General features: G+C 40.5%; 2 protein-coding genes across 4 annotated transcripts in view; one reads left to right on the top strand and one right to left on the bottom strand.

Moving 5' to 3' along the window:
* pch2 (pachytene checkpoint 2 protein) overlaps positions 1–19665 on the bottom strand; it is a 429043-nt gene that overhangs the window by 277299 nt on the left and 132079 nt on the right. The window lies entirely within an intron of this gene.
* Positions 1–19665, top strand: part of LOC139754612 (calcium-activated chloride channel regulator 1-like) — a 237715-nt gene that overhangs the window by 100203 nt on the left and 117847 nt on the right. For both annotated transcript variants that reach the window (XM_071672059.1, XM_071672060.1), the window contains exons 8-12: positions 12680–12874; positions 13087–13222; positions 18204–18334; positions 18461–18617; positions 19111–19329. In XM_071672059.1, coding sequence (XP_071528160.1) covers positions 12680–12874; positions 13087–13222; positions 18204–18334; positions 18461–18617; positions 19111–19329 — 838 coding nt within the window. The remainder of the gene's footprint in view (positions 1–12679; positions 12875–13086; positions 13223–18203; positions 18335–18460; positions 18618–19110; positions 19330–19665) is intronic.

The following is a 19665-nucleotide window of genomic DNA, read 5'->3' on the forward strand; positions in this document are numbered from 1 at the left end:
TTGAGGACAATATGTGGTGTGAGGTAGTTTGATCGAGTAAGAAATGAAAGGGTAAGAGAGATGTGTGGTAATAAAAAGAGTGTGGTTGAGAGAGCAGAAGAAGGTGTTTTGAAATGGTTTGGTCACATGGAGAGAATGATCAAGGAAAGATTGACAAATAGGATATATGTGTCAGAGGTGGAGGGAAGGAGGAGAAGTAGGAGACCAAATTGGAGGTGGAAAGATGGAGTGAAAAAGATTTTGAGTGATCGGGGCCTGAACATGAAGGAGGGTGAAAGGCGTACAAGGAAAAGAGTGAATTAGAACAATGTGGTATACTGGGGTCGACATGCTGTCAATGGATTGAACCAGGGCATGTGAAGCATCTGGGGTAAACCATGGAAAGTTTTGTGGGGCCTGGATGTGGAAAGGGAGCTGTGATTTCGGTGCATTATACATGACAGCTAGAGACTGAGTGTGAACGATTGTGGCCTTTGTTGTCTTTTCCTAGTGCTACTTCGCGCACATGCAGGGGGAAGGGGTTGTCATTTCATGTTTGGTGGGGTGGCAACAGGAATGAATAAGGGCAGACAGTATGAATTAGACAGTACATAAATATACATGTATATGGCTGTGTGTGTATATATATCTATGTGTATGTTGAGATGTATAGGTTTGTATATTTGCGTGTGTGGACATGTATGTATATACATGTGTATGTGGGTGGTTTGGGCCATTTCTTTCGTCTGTTTCCTTGCGCTACCTCGCAAACGCGGGAGACAGCGACAAAGTATAAAAAAAAAAAAAATAAATATATATATATATATATATATATATATATATATATATATATATATATATATATATATATATATTTCTTTTTTTTGCTTTGTCGCTGTCTCCCGCGTTTGCGAGGTAGCGCAAGTAAACAGACGAAAGAAATGGCCCAACCCACCCCCATACACGTGTATATACATACACGTCCACACACGCAAATATACATACCTACACAGCTTTCCATGGTTTACCCCAGACGCTTCACATGCCCTGATTCAATCCACTGACAGCACGTCAACCCTGGTATACCACATCGATCCAATTCACTCTATTCCTTGCCCTCCTTTCACCCTCCTGCATGTTCAAGCCCCGATCACACAAAATCTTTTTCACTCCATCTTTCCACCTCCAATTTGGTCTCCCACTTCTCCTCGTTCCCTCCACCTCCGACACATATATCCTCTTGGTCAATCTTTCCTCACTCATTCTCTCCATGTGCCCAAACCATTTCAAAACACCCTCTTCTGCTCTCTCAACCACACACTTTTTATTTCTACACATCTCTCTTACCCTTACATTACTTACTCGATCAAACCACCTCACACCACACATTGTCCTCAAACATCTCATTTCCAGCACATCCACCCTCCTGCGCACAACTCTATCCATAGCCCACGCCTCGCAACCATACAACATTGTTGGAACCACTATTCCTTCAAACATACCCATTTTTGCTTTCCGAGATAATGTTCTCGACTTCCACACATTCTTCAAGGCTCCCAGGATTTTTCGCCCCCTCCCCCACCCTATGATTCACTTCCACTTCCATGGTTCCATCCGCTGCCAGATCCACTCCCAGATATCTAAAACACTTTGCTTCCTCCAGTTTTTCTCCATTCAAACTTACCTCCCAATTGACTTGACCCTCAACCCTACTGTACCTAATAACCTTGCTCTTATTCACATTTACTCTTAACTTTCGTCTTTCACACACCTTACCAAACTCAGTCACCAGCTTCTGCACTTTCTCACATGAATCAGCCACCAGCACTGTATCATCAGCGAACAACAACTGACTCACTTCCCAAGCTCTCTCATCCCCAACAGACTTCATACTTGCCCCTCTTTCCAAAACTCTTGCATTCACCTCCCTAACAACCCCATCCATAAACAAATTAAACAACCATGGAGACATCACACACCCCTGCCGCAAACCTACATTCACTGAGAACCAATCACTTTCCTCTCTTCCTACACGTACACATGCCTTACATCCTCGATAAAAACTTTTCACTGCGTCTAACAACTTGCCTCCCACACCATATATTCTTAATACCTTCCACAGAGCATCTCTATCATATGCCTTCTCCAGATCCATAAATGCTACATACAAATCCATTTGCTTTTCTAAGTATTTCTCACATACATTCTTCAAAGCAAACACTTGATCCACACATCCTCTACCACTTCTGAAACCACACTGCTCTTCCCCAATCTGATGCTCTGTACATGCCTTCACCCTCTCAATCAATACTCTCCCATATAATTTACCAGGAATACTCAACAAACTTATACCTCTGTAATTTGAGCACTCACTCTTATCCCCTTTGCCTTTGTACAATGGCACTATGCACGCATTCCGCCAATCCTCAGGCACCTCACCATGAGTCATACATACATTAAATAACCTTACCAACCAGTCAATAATACAGTCACCCCCTTTTTTAATAAATTCCACTGCAATACCATCCAAACCTGCTGCCTTGCTGGCTTTCATCTTCCGCAAAGCTTTTACTACCTCTTCTCTGTTTACCAAATCGTTTTCCCTAACCCTCTCACTTTGCACACCACCTTGACCAAAACACCCTATATCTGCCACTCTATCATCAAACACATTCACCAAACCTTCAAAATACTCACTCCATCTCCTTCTCACATCACCACTACTTATCACCTCCCCATTTGCGCCCTTCACTGAAGTTCCCATTTGCTCCCTTGTCTTACGCACTTTATTTACCTCCTTCCAGAACATCTTTTTATTCTCCCTAAAATTTGATGATACTCTCTCACCCCAACTCTCATTTGCCCTCTTTTTCACCTCTTGCACCTTTCTCTTGACCTCCTGCCTCTTTCTTTTATACATCTCCCACTCAATTGCATTTTTTCCCTGCAAAAATCGTCGAAACGCCTCTCTCCTCTCTTTCACAAATAATCTTACTTCTTCATCCCACCACTCACTACCCTTTCTAATCAACCCACCTCCCACTCTTCTCATGCCACAAGCATCTTTTGCGCAATCCATCACTGATTCCCTAAATACATCCCATTCCTCCCCCACTCCCCTTACTTCCATTGTTCTCACCCTTTTCCATTCTGTATTCAGTCTCTCCTGGTACTTCCTCACACAAGTCTCCTTCCCAAGCTCACTTACTCTCACCACCCTCTTCACCCCAACATTCACTCTTCTTTTCTGAAAACCCATACAAATCTTCACCTTAGCCTCCACAAGATAATGATCAGACATCCCTCCAGTTGCACCTCTCAGCACATTAACATCCAAAAGTCTCTATTTCGCGCGCCTGTCAATTAACACGTAATCCAATAACGCTCTCTGGCCATCTCTCCTACTTACATACGTATACTTATGTATATCTCACTTTTTAAACCAGGTATTCCCAATCACCAGTCCTTTTTCAGCACATAAATCTACAAGCTCTTCACCATTTCCATTTACAACACTGAACACCCCATGTATACCAGTTATTCCCTCAACTGCCACATTACTCACCTTTGCATTCAAACCACCCATGACTATAACCCGGTCTCGTGCATCAAAACCACTAACACACTCATTCAGCTGCTCCCAAAACACTTGCCTCTCATGATCTTTCTTCTCATGCCCAGGTGCATATGCACCAATAATCACCCATCTCTCTCCATCAACTTTCAGTTTTACCCATATTAATCGAGAATTTACTTTCTTACATTCTATCACATACTCCCACAACTCCTGTTTCAGGAGTACTGCTACTCCTTCTCTTGCTCTTGTCCTCTCACTAACCCCTGACTTTACTCCCAAGACATTCCCAAACCACTCTTCCCCTATATATATATATATATGGATCATAGGGTGGGGGAGGGGGCGAAAATTTTGGGAGCCTTGAAAAATGTGTGGAAGTCGAGAACATTATCTCGGAAAGCAAAAATGGGTATGTTTGAGGGAATAGTGGTTCCAACAATGCTGTATGGTTGCGAGGCGTGGGCTATGGATAGAGATGTGCGCAGGAGGATGGATGTGCTGGAAATGAGATGTTTGAGGACAATGTGTGGTGTGAGGTGGTTTGATCGAGTAAGTAACGTAAGGGTAAGAGAGATGTGTGGAAATAAAAAGAGCGTGGTTGAGAGAGCAGAAGAGGGTGTTTTGAAATGGTTTGGGCACATGGAGAGAATGAGTGAGGAGAGATTGACCAAGAGGATATATGTGTCGGAGGTGGAGGGAACGAGGAGAAGAGGGAGACCAAATTGGAGGTGGAAAGATGGAGTGAAAAAGATTTTGTGTGATCGGGGCCTGAACATGCAGGAGGGTGAAAGGAGGGCAAGAAATAGAGTGAATTGGAGTCATGTGGTATACAGGGGTTGACGTGCTGTCAGTGGATTGAAGCAAGGCATGTGAAGCGTCTGGGGTAAACCATGGAAAGCTGTGTAGGTATGTATATTTGCGTGTGTGGACGTGTGTATGTACATGTGTATGGGGGGGGGGGGGGTTGGGCCATTTCTTTCGTCTGTTTCCTTGCGCTACCTCGCAAACGCGGGAGACAGCGACAAAGTATAAAAAAAAAAATATTTTTTTTTCTTTTTTTTTGCTTTGTCGCTGTCTCCCGCGTTTGCGAGGTAGCTCAAGGAAACAGACGAAAGAAATGGCCCAACCCACCCCCATACACATGTATATACATACGTCCACACACGCAAATATACATACCTACACAGCTTTCCATGGTTTACCCCAGACGCTTCACATGCCTTGATTCAATCCACTGACAGCATGTCAACCCCGGTATACCACATCGCTCCAATTCACTCTATTCCTTGCCCTCCTTTCACCCTCCTGCATGTTCAGGCCCCGATCACACAAAATCTTTTTCACTCCATCTTTCCACCTCCAGTTTGGTCTCCCTCTTCTCCTCGTTCCCTCCACCTCCGACACATATATCCTCTTGGTCAATCTTTCCTCACTCATTCTCTCCATGTGCCCAAACCATTTCAAAACACCCTCTTCTGCTCTCTCAACCACGCTCTTTTTATTTCCACACATCTCTCTTACCCTTACGTTGCTTACTCGATCAAACCACCTCACACCACACATTGTCCTCAAACATCTCATTTCCAGCACATCCATCCTCCTGTGCACAACTCTATCCATAGCCCACGCCTCGCAACCATACAACATTGTTGGAACCACTATTCCTTCAAACATACCCATTTTTGCTTTCCGAGATAATGTTCTCGACTTCCACACATTCTTCAAGGCTCCCAGAATTTTCGCCCCCTCCCCCACCCTATGATCCACTTCCGCTTCCATGGTTCCATCCGCTGTCAGATCCACTCCCAGATATCTAAAACACTTCACTTCCTCCAGTTTTTCTCCATTCAAACTCACCTCCCAATTGACTTGACCCTCAACCCTACTGTACCTAATAACCTTGCTCTTATTCACATTTACTCTTAACTTTCGTCTTTCACACACTTTACCAAACTCAGTCACCAGCTTCTGCAGTTTCTCACATGAATCAGCCACCAGCGCTGTATCATCAGCGAACAGCAACTGACTCACTTCCCAAGCTCTCTCATCCCCAACAGACTTCATACTTGCCCCTCTTTCCAAAACTCTTGCATTCACCTCCCTAACAACCCCATCCATAAACAAATTAAACAACCATGGAGACATCACACAACCCTGCCGCAAACCTACATTCACTGAGAACGAATCACTTCCCTCTCTTCCTACACGTACAAATGCCTTACATCCTCAATAAAAACTTTTCACTGCTTCTAACAACTTGCCTCCCACACCATATATTCTTAATACCTTCCACAGAGCATCTCTATCAACTCTATCATATGCCTTCTCCAGATCCATAAATGCTACATACAAATCCATTTGCTTTTCTAAGTATTTCTCACATACATTCTTCAAAGCAAACACCTGATCCACACATCCTCTACCACTTCTGAAACCACACTGCTCTTCCCAAATCTGATGCTCTGTACATGCCTTCACCCTCTCAATCAATACCCTCCCATATAATTTACCAGGAATACTCAACAAACTTATACCTCTGTAATTTGAGCACTCACTCTTATCCCCTTTGCCTTTGTACAATGGCACAATGCACGCATTCCGCCAATCCTCAGGCACCTCACCATGAGTCATACATACATTAAATAACCTTACCAACCAGTCAACAATACAGTCACCCCCTTTTTTAATAAATTCCACTGCAATACCATCCAAACCCTGCTGCCTTGCCGGCTTTCATCTTCCGCAAAGCTTTTACTACCTCTTCTCTGTTTACCAAATCATTTTCCCTAACCCTCTCACTTTGCACACCACCTCGACCAAAACACCCTATATCTGCCACTCTATCATCAAACACATTCAACAAACCTTCAAAATACTCACTCCATCTCCTTCTCACATCACCACTACTTGTTATCACCTCCCCATTTGCGCCCTTCACTGAAGTTACCATTTGCTCCCTTGTCTTACGCACTTTATTTACCTCCTTCCAGAACATCTTTTTATTCTCCCTAAAATTTAATGATACTCTCTCACCCCAACTCTCATTTGCCCTTTTTTTCACCTCTTGCACCTTTCTCTTGACCTCCTGTCTCTTTCTTTTATACGTCTCCCACTCAATTGCACCTTTTCCCAGCAAAAATCGTCCAAATGCCTCTCTCTTCTCTTTCACTAATACTCTTACTTCTTCATCCCACCACTCACTACCCTTTCTAATCAACCCACCTCCCACTCTTCTCATGCCACAAGCATCTTTTGCGCAATCCATCACTGATTCCCTAAATACATCCCATTCCTCCCCCACTCCCCTTACTTCCATTGTTCTCACCTTTTTCCATTCGGTACTCAGTCTCTCCTGGTACTTCCTCACACAAGTCTCCTTCCCAAGCTCACTTACTCTCACCACCCTCTTGACCCCAACATTCACTCTTCTTTTCTGAAAACCCTTACAAATCTTCACCTTAGCCTCCACAAGATAATGATCAGACATCCCTCCAGTTGCACCTCTCAGCACATTAACATCCAAAAGTCTCTATTTCGCGCGCCTGTCAATTAACACGTAATCCAATAACGCTCTCTGGCCATCTCTCCTACTTACATAAGTATACTTATGTATATCTCGCTTTTTAAACCAGGTATTCCCAATCATCAGTCCTTTTTCAGCACATAAATCTACAAGCTCTTCACCATTTCCATTTACAACACTGAACACCCCATGTATACCAATCATTCCCTCAACTGCCACATTACTCACCTTTGCATTCAAATCACCCATCACTATAACCGGGTCTCGCGCATCAAAACCACTAACACACTCATTCAGCTGCTCCCAAAACACTTGCCTCTCATGATCTTTCTTCTCATGCCCAGGTGCATATGCACCAATAATCACCCATCTCTCTCCATCAACTTTCAGTTTTACCCATATCAATCGAGAATTTACTTTCTTACATTCTATCACATACTCCCACAACTCCTGTTTCAGGAGTACTGCTACTCCTTCCCTTGCTCTTGTCCTCTCACTAACCCCTGACTTTACTCCCAAGACATTCCCAAACCACTCTTCCCCTTTACCCTTGAGGTTCGTTTCACTCAGAGCCAAAACATCCAGGTTCCTTTCCTCAAACATACTACCTATCTCCCCTTTTTTCACATCTTGGTTACATCCACACACATTTAGGCACCCCACTCTGAGCCTTCGAGGAGGATGAGCACTCCCCGCGTGACTCCTTCTTCTGTTTCACATTTTTAGAAAGTTAAAAAAAAAATACAAGGAGGGGAGGATTTCTGGCCCCCCGCTCCCGTCCCCTCTAGTCGCTTTCTACGACACGCGAGGAATGCGTGGGAAGTATTCTTTCACCCCTATCCCCAGGGATAATATACATATACACACACACACACACACACACACACACACACCCACACACACACACACATATATATATATGTATATATATATATATATTAAGAATATATGGTGTGGGAGGCAAGTTGTTAGAAGCAGTGAAAAGTTTTTATCGAGGATGTAAGGCATGTGTACGTGTAGGAAGAGAGGAAAGTGATTGGTTCTCAGTGAATGTAGGTTTGCGGCAGGGGTGTGTGATGTCTCCATGGTTGTTTAATTTGTTTATGGATGGGGTTGTTAGGGAGGTAAATGCAAGAGTTTTGGAAAGAGGGGCAAGTATGAAGTCTGTTGGGGATGAGAGAGCTTGGGAAGTGAGTCGGTTGTTGTTCGCTGATGATACAGCGCTGGTGGCTGATTCATGTGAGAAACTGCAGAAGCTGGTGACTGAGTTTGGAAAAGTGTGTGGAAGAAGAAAGTTAAGAGTAAATGTGAATAAGAGCAAGGTTATTAGGTACAGTAGGGTTGAGGGTCAAGTCAATTGGGAGGTGAGTTTGAATGGAGAAAAACTGGAGGAAGTGAAGTGTTTTAGATATCTGGGAGTGGATCTGGCAGCGGATGGAACCATGGAAGCGGAAGTGGATCATAGGGTGGGGGAGGGGGCGAAAATCCTGGGGGCCTTGAAGAATGTGTGGAAGTCGAGAACATTATCTCGGAAAGCAAAAATGGGTATGTTTGAAGGAATAGTGGTTCCAACAATGTTGTATGGTTGCGAGGCGTGGGCTATGGATAGAGTTGTGCGCAGGAGGATGGATGTGCTGGAAATGAGATGTTTGAGGACAATGTGTGGTGTGAGGTGGTTTGATCGAGTGAGTAACGTAAGGGTGAGAGAGATGTGTGGAAATAAAAAGAGCGTGGTTGAGAGAGCAGAAGAGGGTGTTTTGAAGTGGTTTGGGCACATGGAGAGGATGAGTGAGGAAAGATTGACCAAGAGGATATATGTGTCGGAGGTGGAGGGAACAAGGAGAAGAGGGAGACCAAATTGCAGGTGGAAAGATGGAGTGAAAAAGATTTTGTGTGATCGGGGCCTGAACATGCAGGAGGGTGAAAGGAGGGCAAGGAATAGAGTGAATTGGAGCGATGTGGTATACCGGGGTTGACGTGCTGTCAGTGGATTGAAGCAAGGCATGTGAAGCGTCTGGGGTAAACCATGGAAAGCTGTGTAGGTATGTATATTTGTGTGTGTGGACGTATGTATATACATGTCTATGGGGGGGGTTGGGCCATTTCTTTCGTCTGTTTCCTTGCGCTACCTCGCAAACGCGGGAGACAGCGACAAAGTATAATAAAATAAATAAAATATATATATATATGAGTGGATGGGCCATTTCTTCATCTGTTTCCTGGCACTACCTTGCCAATGCAGGAGACAGTGATTATGTATTATAAATACATAACTATTTTTTCAACCTCTCTTGTACTATATATTGACATATTGGTTCATTAACTTTCGTCAGATTTTATGGAGTCCTTTACATAGCTATTACATTCCTTAAAAGGGACAATTTCTGATTTTTTTTCCATTTTTGTATGTTTATGCGAATAATTCTTTTAATAACTTTCTTTTCATTTAGTCTTTGATCCTTTCTTTAAGATTCCATCATTTCTCTATCCGCATTTCTTATTTTCTCTAATTGCTCAACTCTGTTTCTGCTTCTTGTACTTCTTAGTTTCTTCTTCCATTCTTTTTTTACTATTAATCCCTTGTTTTCTAAGTATCATACTATTCAGGGAGTTACTTATTTCATGTGTGGTACCAGTTTTACAATAATTCTGTTTTAAACTATTAGAAAACAAGTGTTATTTTTGCAATGTTGCTACTGAGAATTTCTTTACAGTTTGTGTCATCTACTGTACTGCTTGTCCCATTTCATTCTAAGTTGTTTTTGTTACTTACATCCTCTGAGATACTTATTATTTGTGACTTCATTGTATGTAAAAAGTGCAGTCATTGCAAAATTTGGTCAATGATGTTATTTTTTCTTTTTAGTCAATGTACAACCTGAATTTGACTGAAATGTTCCCCTTGCACTTTATTTTAGTTTTTGTTCAGCAGTAAGGGGAAAAAGTTTATGGGGCCTGATGGTGGATAGGAGGCAATTGTTTCAGTGCATTATACATAACATCTAGAGAGTGAATGTGAATGAATGCGGCTGTTCTTTGTCTGTTCCTGACACTATCCTGCTATCATGGGAAATGGCAGATATGTATGGAAAAACATATATGTAACCCTAAGACCCTTTATATGGGGCTGTTACAACTTCAAGGCTATACCTTACTTGGTACAAGGTAAGGTGAACTCCTTTGGAGTAAAAAGTCCTCACTGATGCTGTACTCTTTCTCTTCTTATGATGAGGCAGCCTCCTTGAAGGTGACTTCTCACCTGTGGTGTTATCACCAGAAAAGAAAGTTCATTCATTTATGGTTAACAGTTATTCTAGTGGACATGTGAGTAAACTAGCTTCTCCTGGTAAGTCTAGGTAGGAAAATTATTCTAGTGTGGATTTGTCCATATGTGTTGGTCTTACCACTCTTTGTGTGAACCTATATGACATTACAGGTGAAGGATTTTGAGAAATTTCCATTGGTCTGGCCTCATTCATGTTTTTGTAATTTTTCAATTGCTAGCAACATTCCTGTCATTTACCTTAGTAAAGGTTAAATTATCATGAATTGGGGCTACCATGATTATTAGCAAATTTTTCTCAAATTCATGCTTCTTAACAAACCCTACCAAGATATGTGTCATATTTATCATTTTAGAAGTTTATTATCCCTGGGGATAGGGGAGAAAGAATACTTCCCACGTATTCCCTGCGTGTCGTAGAAGGCGACTAAAAGGGGAGGGAGCGGGGGGCTGGAAATCCTCCCCTCTCGTTTTTTTTTTTAATTTTCCAAAAGAAGGAACAGAGAATTGGGCCAGGTGAGGGTATTCCCTCAAGGCCCAGTCCTCTGTTCTTAACGCTACCTCGCTAATGCGGGAAATGGCGAATAGTTTGAAAGAAAAGAAGAAAGAAAAGAAAAAGAAGTTTATTGCACCTATCCAAAAATACTCTTTTACCATATGTATGTACATATCGTTGACATGTTTTATGTAAGTACTCTGCCTAGTTTTCCCCCATTTTATGTGGTACAGGGAACTGAATGTCCCAATGCAGGTGATCTCATTGATGCTTTATATCAGTATATACCTTAGCCTAAGCCAAGTACCCAGTTTACTGACTAGCCCTTAGGGCAGGATGAACAGTTGGTATGTCTATCGTTGTATTCTGGGATTTGGCATGCTTTCCTCTGAATTTTTCAATTTCACATGGTTATAATTTTGCCATGGTATACTTACCAAGAAGCAAATAAACATTTGTTCTGCCTTTAGCAAACAATAGTGTTACCTTAAGAAATATGGAAATAATTTTCAGCCTTACAAAAACAGTTAACCAGTATTTCATATAAATAATCAATATTGAATGTCACCAATGATTTCCATGGGTTCTTTTTTTTTTTTTTTATTAGTATTTACCATTCCCCACATTAGTGAGGTAATGCCAGGAACAGATGAAAAAAGGCTTATTCACTCAAGTCCATCCTTTCACCATATGTAATGCACTGAAATCACAGACCTCTATCCACAAGCAGGCCACACATGGTTTCCCCTGGCTGCTTCACATGCCCTGGTTCAGTCCAGTGAGAACAAGTTACATCTTATATACCATATCACTCCCATGCATACCTCTCATTTTCTGCATGTTCAAGCCCCAGGCACTCAAAATCTTATTCACCCTATCTATCCAACTCCAGTTTTGTCTACCCTCCCATCTCTCTGTTCCTTCCACTTCTGACACACTCATCCTCTTTGTCAACCGCTCCTCACTGATTTTTTCCATATGTCTGAACCATTCTTTGGTTCTGTCAACTATACTCTTCTTATTACCATTACTGTCTGTTACCTTATAATCACTTACTTGATCAGCTTTTTTCACACCACATAGTGTCTTCAAACCCATGCATCACATCACATTCATACAACACTGTTGGGACAACTATACCTTCAAACATACCCATTTTTGCCTTCCTGGCTTGTGAACTCTTTCCATACATTCCTTAATGCTCCTAGAACCTTTGCCTCCCACTCATCCTATTACTTACCATGTGTTCCATGCTAATAACTAACCTGCCTCCTTGCACTGCTAAACCTAGCAGCTTTGCTTTTATTCATATTTAGTCTCAACTTTCTCCTTTCACCCACTCTCCCAAACCAGAACACCAACTTCTGCAGTTTCTCGCTTGAATCCACCACCATTGCCATGTCATCAACAAACAACAACTGAATTAACTCCCAAGCCACCCAACCCCCAAAAGACTGTATACCAGCCCCTCTCTCCAAGACTCTTGCGTTTACCTCCCTTACCACCTCATCCATAAACAACTTAGCAGCCATGGTATGACATCCCTGCATCAGACCTACCTTCAACTAGAACTGCCCACCTTCCTCTCTACCTTTTTGCATACATGCCTTACTGACTCCCTTGATAAAAAATCTCCAGTGCTTTTGATAGCTTTCCTCCCCTACCATATATTCATAACACCTTTCACAAAACACCTCTGTGAACCCTAACATATGCTTTCTTCAGATGCATACATAAGGGATGCTTCAGTAATTCTTAATGATACTGTTTTGAATGGATGATGTTTGTTTAGCCTAAGATATTTGTTTTTTGTTTTTTAAGGAATCCTCCAACAGAGAGGTATGTGGACCCAGACATACAAGTTGTGCAACATACTGATGCTAACTATGCATTAGTATTAGACTACTCAGGTAGCATGAATGACCGCTACCGTATTCACAAGCTACGGAAAACAGCACGAAGATGGCTCTTGCACGAAGTGGCTGCAGGCAGCTATGTTGCAATTATTAAATTTAAGTATGTCTTTTGAAGTAATTTGAAGTAAATAAACATATTGTATTTCTTAGCAGTGAAGTGATTTACAGTGAATGAGTTGTTTGAAGTGGTATTTGCATATATCACCATACTTTACTGTACAGTATTAAACTTAGCCATTATAAATGCACAAACTTCTTATAAAATATTATTGTCTTCCTTTTTCAATAAGTAACAAAAAATCTATGAAACAGCAAAAGGGCCAGTCTGGTACATCGGCTGGCTCAGATCACAGATGATGCTTCACGCAAAGCTCTTGCAGACTCAATTGAGACGAAAGCAGATGGTGGAACCAGTATTGGAGCAGGATTATATGTTGCAGTTAAAAAGGTAAGGGAGCAAGAAATATATTTACTCTCTAACTTAATTACAGTAAAACTTCTGTTATCCATAATTCAAGATAATGAAATGTTTAAGCCAACATATATTTTTCAGTTTCGTTTGGCAACCTTCCAGTATCTAAAAAAAAAAAAAAAAAAAAAAAAAAAAAAAAAAAAGGGAAAAAAAAACGGAAAAACATTTCAAATTGCATGTGCACTGTGCCACAGTAATTATTATACTAACCACCTGGTGTTTTGTAGTGCTGGTTATTGTTTACAGTGTCAAATGCCTTCTGGCTTTCTGGATAATCTAGCTAGCCTTCCCATTTGTCCAGGACTGAACTCACTCTCTCTTAAACCTCTAAAAACATGACCTTTCCTTAAAACCATACTGTTTCTCACTTATGAAATTTCTTATCCCCAGAAAGTCATCCACTTGCTTTCTAATACAGGAAACACTTGATTTAACGTACCCTGATATAATGGATTTTGGATTTAATGGACTGGGCAAATAATATTACATTGATTAAATTTAGAAAATTAAAAAAATTCAAACACCACACCATGCACATTTCATATCGCACTTGCTTTTGGTAACATGGGGTATACTCTTTCTGTTTCGGTCTCAGTGTGCCTCAAGCTATTGTGCGGTCAGGTTGTATAAAAAAAAATGTGATTTTGCAATCCTTACAATTCAAAATGGCATCAAGTGATAGAGGAGTTAAAAGAAAGTGTTTGAACTGTTTATTGTATTATTGTATATTGTATTAAAAAAATGGCCCATAGGTTTTATTTCATTTACTGTTTGACATTACTGGACACCTCCCTCCCCCTATTAGTCTGGTGAATTGAGGGTTTACTGAAATCTTTTCCTGAACCTCCTCCCCATTCCATTTACTGGTGTTGGGGCTATCATGTCTTCCACTTGGATAACACTTCTGAACTCCCTATTCAGTTCGTCACACAGCCTTATATCATCCCCTTCAATATCTCTCCATTAATTCCTTAGCCAGATCAGCTGTTCCTTAATTGAAAACTGGCTCCTGATGAATTTTTTGGATAGTTTTGGATTTTCAGCTGTGTTGTTCGCAATATTTTTTTCAAAGCTTCTTTTTCCCTCTTTTCTTATCCTGCTATACTTATTCCAGGCTCTTATAGCCTGCAAATGTGAGCTGGCAAGAGTACTATATATATCTCTGCCAATGCACATCTCAAAGTTCCCTTGTTATGAGACATCTTTCATTAAACCATTCCTTCCTTATTCATACTGTTCCTTCTGATTTGATGAGGCTAGAGATACCCATACCTTATACTTTACTGTAAATTTCAGAGAACCTCTCAATGCAATATCTTGGTTCCTAGTTAATGAGTTCCATTTCCCAATCTATGTTATCAAAGAAATGATTTAGGTTTGTGTAGTTATAATAATTAAATCTTTTTATTTTCTGTCTTGTCTCTGCTCTTTTGATGTCCTCTTTTACCATACATTCAGACGAGCATTACATGATCACTTCTTCCAACTGGTGTATCATATATAATGTTATCAATATCCATGCTAGTATGGGTGAAGATAAGGTCCAATGATGGCTTATCAGTCCTTCCCATCCTAGTCTTTCCTAGTATGCTCCATGACTGCCGGTAAAAGAAATTTTCCTTTATACACCCTAAAAACTTGTCTCCATGAATACCAATCACAATGGGAATCTAAATTCCCCCATTTGTCCCTTTATAATTGAAATCCCCTTTACCAGTACTATAACATCTCTAAGGAGTGAGTGTTTCACTGCTTTTATGTACTATTCTGATTGTTCCTTCATTGTTATCACTGTGTATTTGTTCAGGTTCACTGAGTTCTTTGGAGGATTATATACTAATACAGTACTTTTCTTTACAATAGTAACTATTCCCATTATGTACTGTCTGAATTGGCTATCCTCCACTGTTTCTCAAAAGTTCAGGCTCCCTTTTATTAGTTGTTAATCCTCCCACATCTTTACCTTCTTTTCCATTCTTGGTATCATGTATCCTTCTGGGTGGAACAAGTGAGAGCTGATCTCTATGGTAAGCTTAGTTTCCATGACTTCAGTAATATCAGGTGCACTTACCCTTACATGATCTGTAAATTCCAGTTCTTTACCACTAACATTACAGTCTCCTAACACTCTTTCCCTCTGCAGTTTTAGAGGGGCTGCCGTGCCTCTGAGATTCTCAGCTTTTCTCAATACTTCCAATATGACTCCATGTCAGATTCAACCATAACTGATTGCCAGACATCATCTTGGGAATAACCTCCAATTCTTTTCCTTTCCTTTATCACTGAAGTCACTTCTGGCATTCCCATAGCCTCCAGCACTCTTTTAATGAGCATTTCCTCCTTTTTTTTGTCTTCCATATCTAGTGTATGATCTTCCAATCCAAAAATAATCATGATTTATGTACTCTGTACTTTTCCCATCAGCTAACCCATATACTTCCTCGGCTGCTTCATCTCTAGCAGTGCATATTACTTTCTCTCAATCTCTTTGCTCAAGTTCTTGTGCACCATTGTTTGTCTCCCTGGATCTATGTTCCTCTTTCTCTCTCAATACTCTGCTGATCTGCTTCAGAGTTTTCTCTCATAACATTTGAGTATCCAGTCAGACAAAAGCCCACATCGAAGCTAGACATTAATTAATGAAAGGAAAAAAGAAGAGACAAGGAGAAGTATTCATGAATTTTGGAGGAAGTGAAAAACCTATTTTTTCTTAAAGTGCCAGGTCATAGTTATTGGGAAAGACATGATAAGGTAAAGAGTTCCAAAGCTTCAAGGTGTAGGGAAACATTTATCAGAATGGCCCATCCTTGAGTTGCCAGCAGCCACAAAGTAATCACATGGCTTAAAGGCTTGCCAAGTGTTGTGTGGTCTAGCTAGTGGAGAGGGCACACAAGTAGCCAGCTCCTGGAAGCAAAGACCAATGTAATACCAATAGAAGAAGAAAAGTGAATCACCATTTTGGTATATGGCAAGTGGATCAAGTTTTGAAATTAGCCAGGGAGAGTTGATGAATTGGACAGTTTTCAACAACTCTGTCATTTAAAGATGCACACTAGAACCTGTTCTTTAATCTAATCAGTCTGGGTTTTTTTCTCTCCTCCTCTCCACTTTCGGCCTGAACAGCTTTTGATGTTATTCCAGGAGATTCAGTGTGCACTTGTTTCCTTTCCTCTATATGAAAATCAGGTAATGCTCATTCAGTTCTCTGAGACCAATACTGTCAACAAAATTTTCCTCTGATTGCACAGCCTCTAGTTCATCTAGAGAAAACATAGCATTTTCACTGGCTTCATCAGAGAATGCAGGGCAATTATGCAGTATGTGTTTAGAGTCTTCTTTATGGTAGTTACATTATGGGCATTTTGGGATATGTTAAAACATTGTTAAAACATTATATTTGCTTTAGAGAGGATGGAGGAGCAGGCAGATGAGGCATATTATAAAGTGGAACTTATGAATTGTTTGTATAGATGTTGAGGGATTTTTTTTCATATCCAAATCTTTTACTTTTGTGTTGATTATTATTGTAGGGAGTAAATGTCATGTGTGTCACATGTGATGCCTAGAATGGTTGGTGTTTTGTTCAGTGGAAGAGGCTGTTTGTTCAAGGTGACTGGAAGGTGTGAAGTGGATTCATGCTGTTTCCCATATTATTGAGGAAGCACCAGGAACAGACATTCACTTACATCGACTTGGAAGCTGTCATGTGTAATGCACCAGCACCATAGCCCTCTGTCCACAACCTGAGCTCCCCAAATTGCTTTTGAGAGGGTGGAAGACCAGGCAGGTGAGGCATAAATCATAGTGGATCAGTGAATTGTTTGTATACAATGTTGTTGGATTCTTTTTCTTATCCAGATCAAACGCTAGTTAGTGTTGCTTTTCTGTTGATGTTATTGGTCTGGGAGTGAGTGTCATGTGTGTACTGTATTTGATGACTGGAATGGTTGGTGTTTTGCTCAGTGAGAAAGGCTGTCCATTCAAGGTGACTGGAGGGTGCCAGCTGGATTCATGCTGTTTCTCATATTACTAACACAGCACCAGGAACAGGCAAAGTAATGGCCCCATTTGCTCACATACATTCTCAAGCTGTCATGTGTAATGAACCAAAACCATAGCCTCCTATCCACATACTGTCCTCCCAGACCTTTCTGTGGTCTCCCATGACTGCTTCATATACCCTGGTTCAGTCCATTGATAGCACATTGTCTCCTGGATACCACATTGCTCAGATTCACTCTATCCCATGTACACTCAAAATCTCTTTCACTCCATCCTTCCATCTCCAATTCAGTCAACCCCTTCCCATGTCCCTCCCACTGCTAACTGTAGATGAGTAAAAGTGTTCAAACATAGCTAAATGATCACATCATAGAGAGTAGTAAATCCATAGACAGTATAGTAAAACCATAAACAATAAAGATCTGGAACAGTAAACCCCTTTAAACTTCAACTCATGGGGTTACTTGAGGCAAAAGGGGTTGAAGCCTTGCTGGTAAAACCCTTGGGATGGTGAAATCACAATGATTAATGAAGTCAAGGAGATAGTACATTAACACGGAAGTAATTAAAAGTTGAGAGTCATGGAGTAATGGAATCTAGAATGAATTTATATAAATAATCTTGATAACTTTCATGACCATTCTGTTATCCTCCCTGTTACTCTGATTAGGGTTAGGTATTGACTAAGATTTTTTGAGATGCATAGATTTGATTTGAATAAATAATGATAATCCTCATCACCATTCTGTTATTGTCCCTGTAACTCTGATTAGGTTTAAATACTGACTCTTTTGAAGGTTCTTTGAGATATATAGATTTGATTTGAGAATTTTTGACTATTTATGAGGAAAAAAGTGTTGGAAATGGTTCTTACTTTACTAAAAAAAAATGGTTAGCCTAAATATTTGGACAAGAAGTAATAATGTAATAAGTCCAATTTATCATATATTTTCAGATTCTGACACATGTGAATAACCCTATTATTCTGCTGATTACTGATGGTGAAGAAAATGAGAACCCTAGAATTGCAGACATCCTACCAGATGTTCTCAACTCTGGTGTGCGTGTCATCACCGTAGCTTTTGGGTGAATATTGTGTTTCATCCTAGACACGTAAGAGTCATATATCTGTTGTAGCATAAAGGGAAAATTGTGTACAGTTTTGCTTTGAAAAACAAAAGAAATTAATATCAATTATGTTGTATTCCTTAGGGCAGAAGCAGATCCAAAATTAGAAAAAGTTGCACAAATGACTGGAGGTAAAACATTCACAGTTAATGATATTGATGAAGGCCACATGCTGGAGGATGCCTTTCATGGTGCCCTTACCTACCAACCACCACCACCCCGTAGTAACACGACAGTCACGGTAAGATCCCAACCTGTTATGCAGTACCTCTGAGGATATGATGACATTTAGAACTCCTGAACAATTAGAAAATAGTATATTCAATATCATACTATTTTTGGACATCTGATTACTATGAAATATTTGTTTTATAAATAACTGCCCTTCCTGCCTGATTGAGGTATCATAAGGAACAAACAAACATTAGCTGTAATTACACTCCCATTCCCTAGCTGTCATGTATAATATACCAAAACAGGGCTTACTATCCATAGCTGAATGCTAGAGACCCATCCATAGCTTATTTTCACCTCTTTATCTGCCATAGTTCAGCCCATTGACAGCACATCACCTTTTCCCCCCATAATATCAGTTCAGTTCGTTCTATCCCTCTCATCTGTTACCACCACAAGCATCCCTACGATATTTCAGCTCAAATTATCACATTCCCATTCCTGTCCTTGTGAAAGATTAAGATATATGTAATTAAACAGCAATCAAATCAAATCTGCAGATCCATGAAGAAGTTTACAAAGGCACTGATAAGTATGCAGGATCAAGCTTCAATGTAGACTTCACAATAGGACAGAACTTGATACTGAGACTAGACACAAATGATAGATACCACATAAGTCAGGAGCCATACTTGGTACGTCCAGATGGGAATATTGTTGGAGGTGCAATCTTTGATCCAAACACCTTCACATGGATCCTCAGAGTACCACTAGCTGAGGTAAGTCTGAATCTGATTGATGCATTCTCAACACTGCTAAGGAATGATAAATAGGAAACCTTTTAGAAGAGCTTTTGGAGTAGGGGAAAACAGTTTTCATCAAAGACCGTTATATCCAATTTCTTTGTAGATTAACACCAAGCCAGATATTATTATGACACTTTTTAAACAAAGAATTTGTCACCAAGCTACTTGATACAGTTCAAAGCATATAATATATAATCAGTGTTCATTCCAAAAAGTAGTGCACAATACTCCTAAAAAAAATTTATAAATATATAGAAGGGTAGGTTATCCCTGGGGATAGGGGAGAAAGATTACTTCCCACGTATTCCC

Source organism: Panulirus ornatus, chromosome 17 (genome assembly GCF_036320965.1).
Source record: "Panulirus ornatus isolate Po-2019 chromosome 17, ASM3632096v1, whole genome shotgun sequence".
Taxonomy (NCBI): domain Eukaryota; kingdom Metazoa; phylum Arthropoda; class Malacostraca; order Decapoda; family Palinuridae; genus Panulirus; species Panulirus ornatus.